Source organism: Anthonomus grandis, chromosome 11, assembly GCF_022605725.1.
Source record: "Anthonomus grandis grandis chromosome 11, icAntGran1.3, whole genome shotgun sequence".
Lineage (NCBI taxonomy): Eukaryota > Metazoa > Arthropoda > Insecta > Coleoptera > Curculionidae > Anthonomus > Anthonomus grandis.
In genome coordinates this window covers 26,811,366-26,831,300 of record NC_065556.1, presented here as the reverse complement: position 1 = coordinate 26,831,300, position 19,935 = coordinate 26,811,366, and the positions used below count along the sequence as shown (strand labels likewise).

Here is a 19,935-nt window from a genome sequence, read left to right as displayed (position 1 = left end):
GGCTTTTTTAATGAATATATTCGCTACTTTACGGATGCACGGTTAAGAAATCATAATACTGGTAATTTAACAGCTGTCAAATTATTAGATTTATTATACAGTGTGTGTCAGCCAAATGGAATAAATTAGCTAATAAATAAACGGGAGCTTGTTGAGAAAAACGCTCGAACACGTCGATTGGTTTTTATAGTTGCGCATTTTTTTTTCATAAAAACTTTTTATACAGGGAGTATCAGATAACGGTGGCTAATACCAACTTGCTTAGTTTAAACATAGCACCCTGTATGTTAATTAATTTTTAGATTCCTCAGATCATTTTAGACATATTTTGTATACAATGTCCTATACGTATCTTTGACTGTTTCGGAAATATTAAGTAAAATTCAAAAAATAACATTTAGAAAAGAAAATTATTTATTTCCCGAAAATTGTTACAACATATTCAAAAACTTCAAATCTAAACAATAATGTCAATGTAGGAGATGTTCAAGATGCTCGCCATGAACATGTCTTGGCAACACCCTACCCATAAATAGAAATTTCTTCTAACTCATCTCAGGTGTGATCGATCTAATTGCCAGGGTTATTCGTCTTCGTAAGTCAGCTAAGTCAGTGGGTTTAGTTTTGTATACAATAGTTTTCACATATCCCCATAAGAAAAAGTCTAATGGCGTCAGATCGGGAGACTGTGCTGGCCATTCCATCGATCCTCGCCTCCCCATCCACCGATCTGGAAATATTTGGTTGAGGTACTGCCGGACATTTATTTGGTAGTGGGGTGGTGCTCCATATTATATTCGCTAGAACTTGTGGGTTTCCTGGATCAGGATACAAGTTGGCCAACGTTGGCACTACATTATTTTGAAGCAATTCTAAATAAATATCGCCATTCAATAAAAAAGGGACCTATGACCTGATCTTCAATAATTCCTGCCCACACGTTAACCTTTTCAGGGTATTGATTATTGTCTTCTCTCATCCAGCAAGGATTTTCTCTGGACCTGGACTGGAGTAAAGGTGCACTCATCAGAAAACATAACATGTTCTAATCACATTGCTGTATAACATTGCCATCATTTGTTCACAAAAATACATTTTCTGTCAAAATCGTCTTCCTTGAGCTCCTGGGTGGGTATAATTTTATAGGGATGCATTTTATTTTCTTTTAATATTCTAATAACTGATGAGTAGCTAATATTGAGTACTGGGGCTGCTTTCCGAGTAGATGTATGTGGGTGTTCCTCAAACTCAAGGATAACAGCGAATTTGGTATCCTCACTTATTGCCTAACATGAACCAGCTCGCGGAATTGCTTTTCTATTTTGCTAATTGTCCCTTGAGTTAAAGGCGGCAAATTTGGAAATTTTTCGTGAAATAAGCGAGCTACTTCCATTTGCTTGCTTTATCATTACCAAGACCTAAATGGGCAAGAAGTATTAAGTGAGTTGTAGAGAATCTTGAAAAATAAATAATTTTCTGTTCTAAATGTTATTATTTGAATTTTACTTAATATTTCCGAAACAGTCAAAGATAGGTATAGGACATTGTATACAAAATATGTCTAAAATGATCTGAGGAATCTAAAAATTAATTAACATACAGGGTGTTATGCTTAAACTAAGCAAGTTGATATTGACCACCGTTACCTGATACACCCTGTATAAAAAGTTTTTATGAAAAAAAATGCGCAACAATAAAAACCAATCGACGTATTCGAGCGTTTTTCCCAACACGCTCCCATCTATTTATTAGCTAATTTATTCCATTTGGCTGACACACACTGTATAAGGGTATCGAGTCTATCAGTTTCAATCATCGGAAGCATAATGTCAGGCATGTTATAGATATAGAGAATAAGTATTGAGAAACTGACTAGATAATGGAGGAAAGGACTGAAAAGTTAGTTAAAAAAATGGATAATGATGAAAGTGATGCTAGTTCTGATGCCTTAGATGATTCGGCAACATTGACCCTGATTCTGACTAAGAAACAATGACGATTTTTTTGTGTTTATATTTTTTTGTTTATTTGTTAACAAAAAATTAAATGTGTTAAGAAGACATTTCCTGAATCCAATAATACAATAAAAAAAATAATGTTTACGCTCCCAAAATTTGAACATAACAATACGGGAGACAAATTGAATTTTTCCGGCCAAAAATTTCAAATTTTTTTAGGTATCTTAATCGATTATTGTTGCTTAACCTGAATTATGTGCAGACCGTCGTCGCGCCGCCCCCACTCGAAACCAGAGCGTGTGCGCAGCGAGCGAGGGCGGCATCGCGCCGCCCCACGCCAACGACGCGACCTCGATGCGCAGGCGTTTGTTTGCCGGCATGAAGAGTCTGACCGGATTCGGATCCCGATCCAGACACGGCAGTCCCGGACACCGATCCATCTCCCTGCCAGAAAGTACGCAACCGCACGCCAATGGTTGTTGTTTTATTTTTGGTGTTTTTTTGTTTTCAATGTATTACCAACTCTGTCGTTATAACTGTGATTGCCTACCTTTCAAAGGCACACCCTAATTATGACAATCGTTGTCTATACAGGGTGTTCGAAAAATAGATGGAGATATTTCAGTGGGTGATTCCTTGTAAAAAAATATGAGAAAAAGTTAATATAAACATGGGTCCGGAAATGCATAGTTTTCGAGACAAAAGACAAGAAATCACCTATTGAAATATCTCCGTCTATTTTTCGAACACCCTGTATAGCATATGTCGTGGGTAGGGCGTGCCAGTAAGAGCTAGTACTTAATTAATCTTTTTTTTTTGACAAGTACTTTCAAGCATCAATGTTCAGTCTTAATTTCTAGGCCCCATAAAACAGTTAAAACGACAAGGTAGACATATTGCACTTGGCTTCCTAACTTTTAATATGGGAAATCCCCTCGGCCCCAAGGACTTTCCCCAGGGAATTTCCCAATGGAAAGTTGATGATGCCTTTGGTCCGTCTCTTGCTTTTGTACGCTGTTAAGTGTTGTGTTAGCACCTACATTTGACGTTGCAAAAACCTCTAACAAATAACATAATCAATGGATAACTAAAGATACTTCGGTCATCCTCCACTAATTTTATTTAAAAAAAATATTAATCCTACGTGTTTCGGAGATATAATATGACCATCATCAGGGATAACAAATTAAGGGGTTCCGTCAATACATTTTACAGATCTAGTAACTCAGACAAGGTCATTATTAAAACGATACGATAATTGTCGTAATAATGCGATTTTAAATTTTTTTTAAATCCATGTTTGGTCCCATTGTCATGTATCTTAATTCGTTTTAACCTTGTTTGAGGCACTAAATCTATTAGGCACTTAATTTATTATGCTTGATGATGGCCATATTATATGTCCGAAACATGTAGGATTAATATGTTTTAAATAAATTTAGTGGAGGTTGACCGAAGTATCTTTAGTTACCCATTGACCTATTAACTCCACTGCAAGAATAGACTTCTTCTTCAACTTCAAAAATAATATTAAAATGACATAACAGGATTTATTTATGCATGAATATCCGGCTTAATTTTACACCGTTGCTTATGACAGTTCAGACTGAGATCGGCAATATATTTGCCTCGACTTGTCCACTGAAAAAAACAATGAAATTTAGTCCTCCCCCGTGGAAAATCAAGTAGAAAATCGAAGCGATTTCCTGGAAACTCCAGTTTATCCCGAAATTCCATATATGAGTGGCAATCACACAAGTGCCAAATTAGATTCCGGGCCTGTCATGGACCCGTAACGTTTCACTCCCCCCGGGGGAGGGAAGGAGAGGGAGATTTCAAATAACATTTTCCGAACTTATCAAATTAGGCCCTTCGCCTCCTGCCCCTTTTCCCTCTCTCGGTGTTGGATTGGCCTCGAATGTTATTGAGGCCACAATTATCCTTTGAGAGGCTGAACACGTGACCGAATGATGATCCTTGCTTGAGTGATTTACTTATAAAATTCGTGGCACACCCTGTATATTTTCTTTAAGTATGCATGCCCTTTGCATTTTTTATTATTTAATACTTGAGAAGATTTAATTTTTTTTTTGTTTTACTTACTCTAGACTTTGTTCCCATAGAAAGTTAATTAAGTAGCTTTTTGAGGCGTATTTACACAGAAAACCTCTTTAAAAATTTTAAAAGTTGGGCAAGGATTGTCCCTGGGGTGGATAACGGGGTGAAAATTAATTGTTTAACTAAATAAATAGAAAATTCAGATGTACAGGGTGTCCCATTTTGGGCACTTTTGCGAGATATCTTCGTTATTTTTAGAGATAGAGAACACTGTGCTACTTTTTCGTAAAACTAAAGATGCTGTTAACCAAAATTTTTATAGCCCTTTTATTTTTTAAGATCCAGGGTATTTTTGAAATTTTTGCATTTTGGGACCCCCGTCGTGTCTCCGTTATTTTTAAAGTTTTTGTCAAAGTAAAAATTCATTTTAATAGATTTTTTTCCGTAGAATCTAGTGGTGTAGATATATTTTTTTGATTAATAGTTTTTGAGTTATAACCCAAACTTATGTTTTTTTAAACGGAACACCCTGTATATTTATAGTTTATAATATTGGCCTTTTTTTAACAGTATGGACTTCAAAAATACGCAAATATCTAACAATATTCTAAATTAAATGCATAATTTAATAGTAGACTATGAATAACAATAATAGACAAATAAAAAGTTACCAATTGATAACGACGAATTGCATCATTCTTATTTTCTTTTTGTAATAAAAAAACATAAAAATCAAGCATATAAATTTAATAAACACTATAACAAAACAACATTTTTACAAAAGATGTTCAAAATGACCACCACCTTCTCTGATGCAAAATTGGTGTAACCCTTTGAATAGTATTCAAAATAATAATTTGTCTCCTTTTCAGATTCTGAAATTCTAAATAAATTGCGGTTACCAAAAAATGTACGGTTGTTGTCATATTACGGCGATTGAGTGGACTGTATTACTTATATAGGCAAGGGTTCATTTTCCTAAATTTAACCTTAATTTCCAAAATAAACCGAACCATACAGCACCAAGATTAAAAATGGCACCTACCTTGATCTCTTGGAGCACTTGGATGGAATAAATGAGTTTCTTCTGGCGGGCCCGCACTTATATTCGGCACAAACACATTAGACTTGGTATTAGTGGTGTGTAATGAAAATTAGATTATATTGTAGAAACTTTTCCCATATTTTTGGGGAAATTATAGAAGCACTTTTTAGACGAAGTCTGGAGCCTCGATCATGGCAACGGCAAAAGCTGAAGTTTTGGACCAGGTAGAAGAGTGGAGTTAAGACTGTGGTATTTTGAATCCTTTGCAGAAGCATTGAACACAACTCTCACCTTGGTAGTGCTGCTGTCTGGTTTAATGACTCCGTGATGGGGAAGATAGCAAACACTCTCTGGCCTGGGTTCAGTGCTTAATACAAGGCTCATATGTTTATTGGAAATATATTTGCGCATGAAATCGGAATAAAGTTTATAAAGTTCAGGATTTTTAAGAAGTCTAGCTTCTAAAGACATAAAACAACGATAAGCCAATAAAAAGGTGTCACCAAATATAGGCGAATTTTGTTAGACGAGAATTTCCTTTGAGGTACGGACTCTAGTTCCCAGAATTTCCGCAAGGTTACATCTAATGGGTTATCAAAGGCAGTAAAGTAGCTTCCGAGTTTCGGAGATGACATTGAAAAAGTCGAATTTTGATGAATTCTTCCTAATAAGACCCAGCCAAATTCTGTATCTAATGCAACTGGTTGAACTGGATCTCCGTAAATTCGACCCGATTTCAAAACCTGTGCATAGATTTCTGCGCCAAGAAGCAATTCTACGGGAGCAGGTTTATCAAATTGTGGATCGCTAAGAGGCAAATTTGAAATATGGCTCCAAGTACTGGGATTAATTTGTATAGAGGGCATATTCGAACAAAGGTTTTTCACAACTAACCTATTAAATGAAAATGTAGGTTGTATTTTTCCCATGGGTCGTATAACACAACTGGTTATGCCCTTGGTATAGGAAGAAGACTGATTAACCCCAAAGATTGGAATTGAATAATGTTTACGTGCTAAGCCCAATCTCTGTAAGCAAGATTGACTGATCAAGCAGGCTTCACTTGCAGAGTCCAAAAGTGCTCTGACAGTTTGGAAATTCCCTCTTGAATCTAAGATCTCCACCTTCGCCGTAGACAATAGGACTCTGGACTGAAGTTGAATAGAATGTTCAGTTGAAAAGGACGTACAACAATTTAGCCCTGGATTTTCATTTATAAGGTTTTGATGAACGCTAGTGTTCAAGGAAGTGGTAGGGTTGGAAGAACCTAAATTAGAGGGATTTTGCTGATTGGTTTGTAGAGGCAATGATGCGCTATTCTCGATTAAATTAGTTTGCAATGAGTGTTGTTGAAGATTTGATGAAGATGTTTGTAACTGTGTGTGAGAACTGATGACGTCACACAGCAGTGTGTGGTGTCGATTACCGCAGGATCGGCAGTTATGAGGGGACAAACAGTCCTTTAGCAGATAATGATTGGTGCGTAAGCAATTGATACAAACATAATTTTGCTTGACGTATGCAAGGCGTTCAGAGGATGACTTTTGAAGAAAAATGTTACATTGTGAAAGGGGATGTAGTGAAAAATTACATAGTTTGCAATGTCTTGAATTTAAATTTGTAGGTTGCGGAAAAAAAGTTTTAAAAGTTTTATTGTTGTTTTTTGTTTGAATTGAAGTATTAGCCATAAAAGAATTTGTGTGAAGGGATTTAGAGCCGCTATTTGATTAATTTTTTGGTCATTCTTCGCGGATAATAAATTTTAAGTTTCCAAAATTCATAGTAAATTATATTAAAAAATAAAATCCTTCGATTCTTCGCCATTTTCAGCCGCCATAGTACCGTGTATTTCAGCAAATCATAAGCGACATTACTTGGCGCATGCATATTAGCAGCAGCGCAGGATTCCCTGCCATCCATCAGAGCGCAGCGATTCACCGAATTGCTATTTAAAAATAAACCAGTCCATCGACTGTCAACCTTGTTTACATTCTTCATTTTTGCATTTTTACGTATATTTATATTAAAGGGAAATTTTAATAAACTACTTTTTATAAATTTAATAAACATCATAACAAAACAACATTTTTACAAGAGATGTTCAAACCACCTTCTCCGATACAAAATTGGCACATCTTTGTAACCCTTTGAATAGCCTTCAAAATAATAATTTGTCTCCTTCTCACATTTTGAAATTCTAAATAAATTGCGTCTTGAAGTTCTATTAGATTATTGCATTGTCTTTTATACACTTGATCTTGTATATACCCCCATAAAAAAATCTAAAATCCAAAGACCGTGGAGGCCATCTAACAGGACTGTTGGTACCTATCGATCTTTGAGCAAAGTTATTTTCAAGAAATGCCCTTTCTTTTTGTAGGGGGCTAGAGGGATATTTTCCACAAGTTCTGGAATAACTTCCTCAAGTATGTCTAGTTGTGCGTCAGTTTTTGGCACTCCAATTTCTTTTTCGATTTTTCTGCATGAGCTCGAGGGTGTCGCTTCTATATAACCTAAAACATCTATTTCTTTTTCTTCCCTATTTTCTTTATTGTATGGCTAAACAAAAGATCCGTGCTCAAGTAAATTGTCCTTTAAATGAGCAAATATACCAAAAAACGGTTGCCTTCTCTCTAGATATCTACCGAGCATAAAATTACATCAGAAATTGGTAGGTCGTCTTATAACAGCTTCTAACTTACCTATGGAAATATAGTTCCGAAACTTCTTCAGCATTTTCATTGCTTTGTATAAAACATATAAGCATATCATATTTTTCATAATTTTCAAATGCTGCCAATTTTTGGCAAAATTCACAAATAACGAAAATAAATGGGTTTTGGAGCATAAACTCAGATAAATGTCAATCAAAACCCGAATATAATTGACATTTATTTATTTATTTGTCATTTTTTTATTTCTGGTTATAAATAGCCACTAAATTATGAATTTTATATTTTAAATTTAGAAAATTGTTATTTATTTGCGTATTTTTGAAAATAAGTCCATACTGTTATATATTTTTGAACAGGTAAAAAAAAGAGCAATATTACGAATTATAAATATACAGGGTATTCCTTTTAAAAAAACATAAGTTTAATATCTCGCAAAACTACCCAAAATGGGACACCCTGTACAGGGTGGCCAACATAATCTACAGGAAATTTTTAATGAAGTTTTAGGGGTGTATCTTATCTTGTCCACCCTGTACCGCGTTCTCTAACCATTTCCGCTCTAACACAGTAAATAGTAAAAGACTGACTAACTATATATATAGAAAGTTTGTAGAGTTGAGTCCGTTTAACCCCCCCCTAAACCCTTTCGCCCAGTCCAGAGAGTGTTGTATAATGCATAAGACCCCCCCTCCCCCCACCAACCCCTTAGTGTTTGCTGTGTAAATACAGTTTGGTAGTTTTGAGCTTCGAAAATTAGTTTTTTCGTAGTTTAGAATGACGTTTTGTTAACTTATATAACAGGCGGGTTTAATTGACTTTCTGGCAGGAAGATGGAGTTTCTTCTTATTTTTTGTGTAGTAGAGTAAAACGAAACAGTTCGGACCGAGTAAGATGACATTTATTTTATCCCCCTTTTAGGTGAATAAAGATCAGCTTTATTATCATATTACTTAAAAGTGTAAATAAGTGGTGAATGATTTTTAAAAGTCACTACTCTTAGCGTTATTTGGCAACAGTGTCAGCACGAAGTGTCGACGAGTCTGCCCGATTTAGAACCAGTAGCATTTCGCAATAAATCTCCTAAAGTCTGATTAACGATGCACGGTTGCCACATGTTGACGTACACATTATACAGTATAGTCTTATTATTAATGCTTTTGTCAATTTTTTTCACTATTTATTGCATCTAAATTTGTCATTAGGCCCTAAACGAGCTTGAACCTATATTTTTCTTACGTCATTTAATTCATTACTTACGAGAATAATCATTTCATTAAGATCATCACAGAGAAAGAGTTATATGTTGATTTTTCATATTTTATGGTTTCTACCGCATGTCACTTCTATAGTACGTCCTAAATGATCTTGAAATTACAGATTTCTTACATATATTGATTCATTACATACGTACATAATTATAATATTGCAGTCTTCAATGATAATTGAGTGTAAACTAGAGTTATATGAGGAAAAAGTTAAATTGTTTCATTTTTCATGGTTTCTACCTCATGTCACATCTGCATTACGTCCTGAATAATTTTGAAATGAATCTGGGAGTTGAGTTTTTTTATTAATTAGGTTCTTGAATCCCTCAGGAGCTTTTCCAGGGACTTAGTTCAAAAAATTCAAAATAATTACTTACTCATTTTAGGACCTTAAGTTAGCTAAAAATTACTTCCGGGCAGTTAAGCCTTTTTGAACTAATTAGATGTTTATTCCTGGCTCTTGATTCACTCAAAAGCTATTCCAGGCACTTGAGGTACTTAGATCGAAAATTTGAAATAATTTGTCACTTATTCCAGGCTTTTGAGTTAAGTAGTCACTTGTCTAAGGTTTTCAGACAGTATTTTACTTTAAAAATGAGTCAAACTATGTCAGAAAAAAATTCAATCGTAAGTGCAATTAGGTAGAATTTGAAAAAGTAGAGTTCTCACCTATAGGGGGGATATCTCAATTTTTGTTCAATTTTTGTCGTTTCCACTGCATTTCAGTTATTCTCCATTAATATCTAAAAGTAATCATAAAATTGCAGAATAGTTAAGAAAAAAAAACACAGTTTTTCGTCAATTTTATTTCTTTACAAAATTTGTCAGAGAATTAAAAAAATCAAAGCCAACAAACTTTTATTTCCCAATAATTCTAAAAAAAAAAGTTGCTAAAAAATCCCAAAAAAACAATAAAAAGTAAAATATCATACAGCAAAAAAATATTAAAGCAAGTTAAAAATAAAAACTAATAGATATTTATTTTATCCCCTTTTAGGTGAACAAAGATCAGCTTTATTATCATATTACTTAAAAGTGTAAATAAGTGGTGAATGATTTTTAAAAGTCACTACTTTTAGCGTTATTTGGCAACAGTGTCAGCACGAAGTGTCGACGAGTCTGCCCGATTTAGAACCAGTAGCATTTCGCAATAAATCTCCTAAAGTCTGATTAACGATGCACGGTTGCCACATGTTGACGTACAAATTATACAGTATAGTCTTATTATTAATGCTTTTGTTAATTTTTTTTCACTATTTATTGCATCTAAATTTGTCATTAGGCCCTAAACGAGCTTGAACCTAAATTTTTCTTACGTCATTTAATTCATTACTTACGAGAAAAATCATTTCATAATTTGGAAAAATAACAGAATGGCCTTTAAGGCCCTGGAAAAACAGAAAACTAAGTAAAGCTACCCGAAAAACAAGAAAATGGCTTTTAAAATCCTGAAAAGGGCAAAATTTACTTCAAAAATAGAAAATTTTTATCATTAGCCGATGACCTAAAATTTTAGAAAATAGTGGACACTATTAGTGATCAGGAGGTTTGGTAAGATGACTTAGAAAGCATTTTCACGTATTGCAACATAAATAGGCTTATCGATTCGAAGCGATACGAAGTAATTTATTTAATAAATAACAATCCTATTAAATGCCTATGTCTCTTCTAAAAATTACATGGATGTCACTTGTGATGAGGGATGATTGTTTTTTGTGGAACATATTAATAATTTTGCTGGGTTTTATTATTAAAAATTGTAATCAGGTCTCAGTTGAAGACCAGACTCCTAATCTTAGAATACTGTTCTGTGGTATGGTCCCTTTACCAGCAAATTCATATTAACGCTTTTGAAAAGGCTCAACATAATTTTTTAAATCTTTCTGCTTATTAAAAGTTAAACCGCGATTTAATGTCTCAATTCCAGGCAGTTGAATTACGGATTCGTATCTGAATTCCGGTTTATTGATTCCGTTTAAAGTTTCAATTTCAGACAGTCAAATTATTGTATTATTCCAGGCAGTTATGGCAGGAATCGATTTCTCAATTCCAGGCAGTTGAGTTACGAATTCGTATCTGAATTTCGGTTTATTGGGTCGCTTTATTATTCCAGGCAGTGGCACAATGGAGTGATTTTTCAATTCTAGACAGTCCAATTTTTTTATTATTCGAAGCAATTAGATCAGAGATCCATTTATCAACTACAGGTAATTAATTTACTGATTCATTTGTCCATTTCAGGCAGTTAAACCATTAATTCGTTTCTAAATTCCAGGCAGTTGAATCACGGATTCGTGTCTGAATTCCGGTTTATTGAGTCGCTTTATTATTCTAGGCAGTGGAACCATAGAGTGTTTTTCAATTTAAGACAGTAAACATATTGTATTATTCCAGGCAATTATGCCAGAAATCGATTTTTCAATTCCAGGCAGTGGAGTTACGGATTCATTTGCCCATTTCAAGCAGCTGAACCATGAATTTATTTCTCAATTCCAGGTAATTGAATCACGAATTCGTATCGGAATTCTGGTTTATTAAGTCGCCTTATTATTCCAGGCAGTGGAACAACGGAGTGATTTTTCAGTTCTAGACAGTCCAATTAATTAAATATTCATAGTAATTAGGCCAGGGATCCATTTATCAATTACACGCAATTGAGTTACTGATTCATTTATTCATTTCAGGCAGTTAAACCGTTAATTCGTTTCTCAATTCCAGGCAGTTGAATCACAGATTCGTATCTGAATTCCAGATTAGTGGGTTCCTTTATTATTCCAGGCAGTGGTTCAATGGCGTAATTTTTCAGTTCTAGACAGTCCAATTCTTTTATTATTTGAAGAAATTAGGCCTGGAATCCATTTATCAGTTACAGGCAATTGAGTTACTGATTGATTTGTTCATTTCAGGCAGTTAAACCGTTTTTTCGTTTCTAAATTCCAGGCAGTTAAATCACGGATTTGTATCTGAATTCATGGCTGCTTGAAATGGGCAACTTAATCCGTAACTCAACTGCCTGGAATTGAGAAATCGATTGCTGGCATAATTATTTAAGACAGTCAATATATTGTACTATTCCAGGCAGTTATTCCATGAATTCATTTCTCAATTCCAGGCAATTGAATCGCGAATTCGTATCTGAATTCCAGATTACTGAGTTCCTTTATTATTCCAGGCAGTTGAACCATGGAGTGACTGTTCAATTCTAGACAGTCCAATTTTTTTATTATTTGAAGAAATTTGGCCAGGAATCCATTTATCAATTACAGGCAATTGTCACTGATTTATTTATTCATTTCAGGCAGTTAAACCGTTCATTCGTTTCTCAATTTCAGGCAGTTGAATCACGGATTCGTATATGAATTCTAGATTACTGAATTCCTTTATTATTCCAGGCAGTGGAACCATGGCGTAATTTTTGAGTTCTAGACAGTTAAATTTTCTTATTATTTGAAGCAATTAGGTCTGGAATCCATTTATCAATTACAGGTAATTGATTTAGTGATTCATTTGTCGATTTCAAGCAGTTGAACCATCAATTCATTTCTCAATTCTAGGCAATTCAATCACGAATCCGTATCTGAATTCCAGTTTATTGGGTCGCTTTATTATACCAGGCAGTGGAACCATGAAGTGACTTTTCAGTTCTAGACAGGCCAATTTTTTTTATTATTCGAAGTAATTAGGCCAGAAATCCATTTATCAATTACAGGCAATTGAGTCACTGATTCATTTGTCCATTTCAGGCAGTTAAACCCTTATTTCGTTTCTAAATTCCAGGCAATTAAATCACGGATTTGTATCTGAATTCATGGCTGCTTGAAATGGGCAACTTAATCCGTAACCCAACTGCCTGGAATTGGGAAATCGATTCCTGGCATAACTATTTAAGACAGTCAACATATTGTACTATTCCAGGCAGTTATGCCATGAATTCATTTTTCAATTCTAGGCAATTGAATTACGAATTCGTATCTGAATTCCAGATTACTGAGTTCCTTTATTATTACAGGCAGTGGAACCATAGAGTGATTTTTCAATTTTAGACAGTCTAATTATTTTAATATTCGAAGCAGTTAGGCCAGGGGTCCATTCATCAATTACAGGCAATTGAGTTACTGATTCACTTGTTCATTTCAGGCAGTTAAACCGTTAATTCGTTTCTAAATTCTAGGCAGTAAAATCACGGTTTTGTATCTGAATTCCGGTTTATTGAGTCGCTTTATTATTTGAGGCAGTGGAACCTTGGAGTGATGTTTCAACTCCAGATGGTCAAATTATTTTATTATTCCAGGCAGTTAGGCCAGGAATCGATTCCTCAATTCCAGGCAATTGAGTTACGAATTTATTTGTTGATGAATGAATTCATTTCTCAGTTCCAGGTAATTGAATCACGGATTCTTATCTGAATTCCCAGCTTATTGAGTTCCTTAATTATTCCAGACCATGGATCCATGGATCCAATTTTTTTATAATCCCAAGCAGTTAGGCCTGAAATCTATTTCTGAATTCCAGGCAGTTTAGTGACTGATTCATTTGTCAGTTTCAGGCAGTTGAATCCCGAATTAATTTTATAAATTCCAAGGAATTGAGTTACGGATTCATTTGTCAATTTCGGGTAATTGAACCGCGAATTCATTTCTCAATTCCAGGCAAGTGAATCATAGATCTGAAATCCAGTCTACTTAGTTCTTTTATTATGACAAGTAGTGGAACCGTGGAGTAATATTTCAATTCCAAATAGTCCAATTATTTTATTGTTTTAGGAAGTTAAGCCAGGAATTAATTTCTTAATTCAAGGCAGTTTAAAGCGGATTCATTTATCAATTTCAGGCAGTTAAACGGTGAATTCATTTCTCAATTCCATATGGACTTATCTATCAATTTCTGTCAATTGAACCGTGAATTCATGCATTTTCTATTTTTAGAGTATATTATATTACGACAACGACTACGACTTTATTGAGAATCATTTGTTGTAGAGAAGTCTGAAATTTGATCTTCAAACTTGTACAAGGGGTTGATATGTTCCTTTTTTTAATAACGTTATATAATATTTAATGTTTAATATCAGGGGCTCAGACATCATGCCACTTTCAATCTTCCTATTCATAGAACATTCTATAGAAATTCATAACCCAATGATTTTCTAAATAAGCATAATATTGATATTTATAATTTCACTCTCAGGTAAAAGATCTCTTGCTTTGTGATGAGTTGATTTTATATGTTTTTTTTATTTTGAATTTAGTATTTTGTACTGTATAATTGCCGTATACTATTTATTTATAATCTTGTATGTATATTCAATAGTTAAATAAAAAAGTGAACAGTAGTAGGAAGCCAATCAAATTATTTATTATAAAGGGTGATCAATGAAAAACTTGCTAAACTAAAAAACACTAAAGTAAAAGTGCAGACAATACATGACATTTTAACACTAATAAAAGCCTCATTTTGTGGTGATTTTTCGCTTTCCTACTAACCTTCCGACAAGGAGCAAGCCATCCAAAGGTGATCCTATGGTAACTTTTCAGAAAGAAGTTCACAAGACGCCTCCGGAACCCGTCCCTTCGGTCAACCCTTATGTTTAGGTCCCACGTTAGATAACGGAAATGCACTCGTAGATTTACCCCCAAAGTCTCCGTCACCCTCGTCCGCGAAAGGGAAATCGCCCCTGCATGCCTCCAAGAAGTCCCTTAACGCGTCCAAACAATCTTTAAAACATATTAGCAGAAAATGAACCTTTTTTTTAATTAAATAGTTAGGAATATTTTTAAAATTTAACGTTCGTCTGAGTAGGTACTGCTACTATTGAAATTTTTTCATTTGAGCCTCTACGAGGTGAGTACAGTGTCAGAACATATACCTGCAATATTTTTTATTGTAATTAAAGCGAAAGAACCCTGTAAACTTATAAACTCTGTGACTATTATTTAATATAATCAGGATAAAACCTGGATCGGGATTCCATTTTGAAACCCATTTATAACGTACGAACGTACCCCAGTTTGAGCTTATGAATTGAATTTTTAAGGAAAACAAGAGAGCGAAGTGTGTACATAAGAAGTTTTTTTTTTGTTAATTTCCGACTGTGATAATAAATAGAAAATCGTTAAAAATGTTGTTGTTTTGATGTTAAGAGCACCCTTGGACGTAAGTAGCGTTTATAACCCGAGTGCGTGAAGTTTGGTTTTTAAGCTAACGATTGTGTATTTACCGTGAAAGGATAAATCGATTCAGACAATACATCTTAGATATTTCACACCATAATAATTCATTCATAATTAATGGCTTGGCATGTATACGTTTGCATGAAGGGTAGTCTTAGTTATTTTTCTGTGGAAAGGTAGGTAAAGTCCAGTTCAGAGATTTATTAGAATCTTTGATGTGTCGCAGATGCCGCACTAAATAGTTCATGCGTCTATGTCGTATTCATTGTCGCATGTTTAAATTGCAAAATTTTATCTAATTTATTTATGAAATCATTTTAAATATACGTAAAGCCCCATGTTGTACACAATTTTTTATTTTTCTTTCGAAAATGTCCATTAAAAAAAAAATACTATCACAAGAAAATAATATCAAAAAATTGACAGCGACCTAAAACCCAAGCATTTTACAAATTATTTTAAACACTTGCAGCACTCCCAGACTGTCACCTCTTTTTAGCTAGTCTATTAAACAACGATAAAACACCTGCGATCTGGCGATTCCTACTTTAAGTTGTGCAAGTGATTGTGTCTCTCTCTCTATCCCACTGATTTTGAGGTAAATCTTTAACGCCTTAATCCACAGAATAAATGGGCCTATGTAATTCGTACCACTTATTCTCTCATCACTGCAGTCTAAAAACTAAACATATTAAATTAAAATTTTTGATTAAACTGATTTTACGTACTTAAATCTTATCTTTAAATTAAATATATTCTTGCTATCAACTATCCTGAATTTTTAACTTAATAAAATGAAACCCAAAAATCCCGAATATTAAAGTTTTAAATACAAATAAATTTTAAGGCCGGTCCTGTGCAAGTTTTCACGCTTGAGGTCAGACGTCTAACAAAATAGTACGTGGGCGCGTGTAGTCAAATTTTATGAATCAAATGTATACATTCTTGAAAAAATGATTACAACATTTATTTATTTAATGGAATATTTAAATATCGCTTAGAATATTATTTTATGACTCTTTCCACATAAAATTTTGCGATTTAAACATGCACGTCATGTGGCAATACAAACAACACCGGCACACGGACTATTCGCGGCATATCAAAGATTCCAATAGATCCCTGAACTGAACTATAAATGTGCATGTTCTAGGTTAGGATAGAAAAATATAAAGTCCGTACAAAAATTATTAATTTAGAGTTTCTCTGGTAATTTGACGATAAAGTCACTTCCTCTGGTTTTCTCATATAAATATTGTCCAACCCCTGTTCAAGAAAACCATGAAATTGTTCACTATTTATACACTGTTAAGTTTCCAGGGTTGTTAGTGAAAAAACAATAATAAGAATAATTTTTGTACGCACACAAACGACTATCCTTTTTTAGACCTTATTATATATAGTCCATTCATCTTCTCACTCTTATTAATTTAGGACGCATGAAGATTCCTTCTTCCAGTTCTGGATTGTTTTGCCCGATGTTTGGAAGCCATACCGTCGGTCTGTACCGTAACAAACATTATATAAAACTAGAAAACTAGAAACCCGTATACATATTATAGTACAAGCATCTAGCAACTTTAGAACTAGAAGAAACCGTACACACGGAATGCTCGTTATGTTTTATACAGTGCATCCCATAAGTTATGTCTAAATGCATTTAAAATTCAGGGGTGTGTTTAAAAAAAACGCTCGAACCCGTCGATTTTTATTGCAAGTTGCGCATTTTTGTACGTGAAGTTTGTATATACAGGGTTGCTCAAAAATAAATTACGACCATCAACTTAATTTTTTCAAATGAAAGAACTTTTTTTTAATTTCATCTTTGAATTTCGCGTGGAATGTCCTCTACCTAAAGTCAACAGTTATCAAAAAATAGACGATTCATGTAACCAAAAATTTAAATATTCAAAATGGTTGCCATTCACGGCTTGACAATATCCAAGGCGATCAATAAATTCTCGTTGCACATTTTCAATCATTTCCGCAGTTATGGCGCGCACTTCTCTGCAAATTCTCTCTTTCGAGTCGTCTAGATTATTTGGCCTATTAACAAATACCTTTGACTTGAGGTATCCACACAAAAAAAAGTCCATTGGTGTTAGGTCGGGCGACCTGGCAGGCCATTCGATGGGTCCTCTCCTTCCTATCCACCGATTGGGAAAGGTTTCATCCAAAAATGTACGCACAGTGGCAGCATAGTGCGGAGGAGTGCCATCTTGCTGGAAAATTAGTTCTTCGTCAGGATAGTCAGGGTCCAATGGATTTGGAAATAAAGCTAGTAATGCTGGAACTAATTCAAATTGAAGAAAATAGAGATACACTTGTCCCGTTAAAGTCTGTTCAAAGAAAAAGGGACCTATTACTCTTCTGCGCACTATTCCACACCACACATTTAGTTTTTGAGGGTACTGGGTGTTTACCTCCATCATCCAATGCGGAAATTTGTTACTAAATTATTATTTAGATTGCACATGTTTTGTAAGCGTTCACAAAACTCATTAGGCTTATCGTATCAAAAATGGGCAACTTGAAATAAAAATCGACGGGTCTAAGCGTTTTTTTTCGAACACACCCCTGAATTTTAATTTTTGGGATGTACTGTATGCTTGCTGTATATGTGTTTTTTTTTTGGCATTTTTTTTTAGGTGTTAATTATTATGTTCACATATAAATCTGTTTCCCTCTTTAGCGCCCCACTCCCCCCGTCGGCAGAAACTGAACCTGCGCATGAAAAGTCTCTCGCTAGACTCGCCGGAGAGTACGGAGCACGCGCAGCGACGCCAGCGTCACGGCGCTAACGCCGCCAGCGATCCCCACTCGAATCACAGCTCGTCCTCCAAGATTCAGTGTATGGAAGAAGATATGAGTTTTTGTTTGTGTGTTTTTTTTGGTTGTTTTCTTTTGTTATACCTACTTGAATCTTGATATGGTATCAAACTGGAAATAATTGGGCATAGTTTTTTTCAAAATTGCTGCTTTATCAGCTTCCTGATATCTATCACTTAAAACAATTTTTACTGTTTTAAGTGATACTGTGATTGTTAGGTTGGGTTTGTTTGGATTGGAAGATTGGAAGGTTAATGTTTAAGATGGTTTTTAGACTTAAATACCAAACCTAAAGCAAATCGAAACAAGGACAAAAAAATTTAATTTTAACGTGAACTTAACATTCAATATGTTAAAAAGTTAATAAATAGAAATTATTATTATAGAAATTTAAATACTGATCATGTCCCGGTCTATTAATTAGGGAAGAAAATAAGGTGAAATTGCAAATTTGAATCTCCTTGGAAGAATTATATTTTTCTGCTCAATGGAAATAACTGGAGCCAAAAGAAGCCTGGAAGTATATAAACTAATAATTTCTGCATTATAAAAAACAGAAAAGAACCTAAATTTTATTAATAAAGGTGCCTTTCCGGAGAATTTGGAATACCGAATTTTCTGGACAAGCAGGATAAAATCATATTTTAAAGATGATCTCAGTAGGAGGCTATAAAGTAGACATTTCTAAATGATCTTTGCTAAAGATCTAGCGACAAAATAGAGGGAAAAGGGAAATGATTTAAATGTTTCAGAGGTGAACTCCTTGGAAAGTAGGAGAGAAGCATTATAAAAAAATATAAATATTTATTTAAGGAATGTTAAAAATTAGCGTGTTCTCTTGTTATTTAGTAGATAAAATATCATAATGAAAACCTAAATACCAAACTTAAAATAAATCAAAACAAGGGCAAAAAAATGCAATTTTAACGTTACTTTAGCACTCTAGGTATGCCGAAATCTAGTATCCCGGTCTATTAATTAGGGAAGAAAATAAGGTGAAATTGAAAATTTGAATCTCCTTGGAAGAATTATATTTTTCTGCTCAATAGAAATAACTGGAGCCAAGAGAAGCCTGGAAGTATATAAACCAATAATTTCTGCATTATAAAAAACAGAAAAGAGCCTACATTTTATTAATAAAGGAGCCTTTCCGGAGAATTTCGAATACCGAATATTCTGGATAAGCAGGATAAAATCATATTTTAAAGATGATCACAGTAGGAGGCTATAAAGTAGACATTGCTAAATGATCTTTGCCAAAGATCTATCGATAAAAAAAAGGAAAAAGCGACAAAATAGAGTCCTTGGAAAGTGGGAGAGTAGCATTATAAAAAAAATGTAAATATTTATTTAAGGAATATTAAAAATTAGCATGTTTTCTTGTTATTTCGTAGATAAAATATCATAATGAAAACTGAAATACGATATTTCAAGCAAATTGAAACAATGGCAAAAAAGTTAAAAACCCAATACTGTCTCAGCATAACGGGTTCCATGCGGACGGCGCCAACTAGAGCGCTTGAGACTCTGCTGAGCCTTCCGCCTCTGGACCTCGTTGTGCAATTCGAGGCAATGAGGACTGCGTACAGGCTATACGTCCTCGGCGAGCTACGTGCTACAAAAATTTGGTCACGTGCCATACAGGAATGTTCTCTCCTTCTGATGGGCAGTGACTGCATGGCTCCAGTGACTATGGACTGCGAGGAATTCGTGACGCACATTGCAGGCAGACAGGAGTGACAGCATTCCAACAGACCTGCATTGCTAAATAGGGGGACCATCTGGTACACAGATGGCTCCAGAATGAATAACAGAGCTGGATCAGGGCTTATTGGTGGGATCCCACATACCAGTACTCGCTGGGGGAGCACGCCACTGTCTTCCAGGCCGAAGTATTCGTTGTATTAAAATGCGGACAGAAAATCGTAAGCTGCG

The 19,935-nt window shown here is 34.6% G+C and overlaps 1 protein-coding gene across 15 annotated transcripts in view; it reads left to right on the top strand.

Moving 5' to 3' along the window:
* Window positions 1-19,935, top strand: part of LOC126742589 (uncharacterized) — a 182,786-nt gene that overhangs the window by 151,328 nt on the left and 11,523 nt on the right. For 8 of the 15 annotated variants that reach the window (XM_050449327.1, XM_050449332.1, XM_050449331.1 and 5 more), the window contains 2 exons: window positions 16,606-16,671; window positions 17,864-18,022. The exons of 3 other annotated variants lie outside the window; for them this stretch is intronic. In XM_050449327.1, coding sequence (XP_050305284.1) covers window positions 16,606-16,671; window positions 17,864-18,022 — 225 coding nt within the window. Of the gene's footprint in view, window positions 1-2,220; window positions 2,413-16,605; window positions 16,672-17,863; window positions 18,051-19,935 lie in introns of all 15 variants that reach the window. 4 more of the 15 variants (XM_050449336.1, XM_050449333.1, XR_007662610.1 and 1 more) reach the window with 3 other exon arrangements.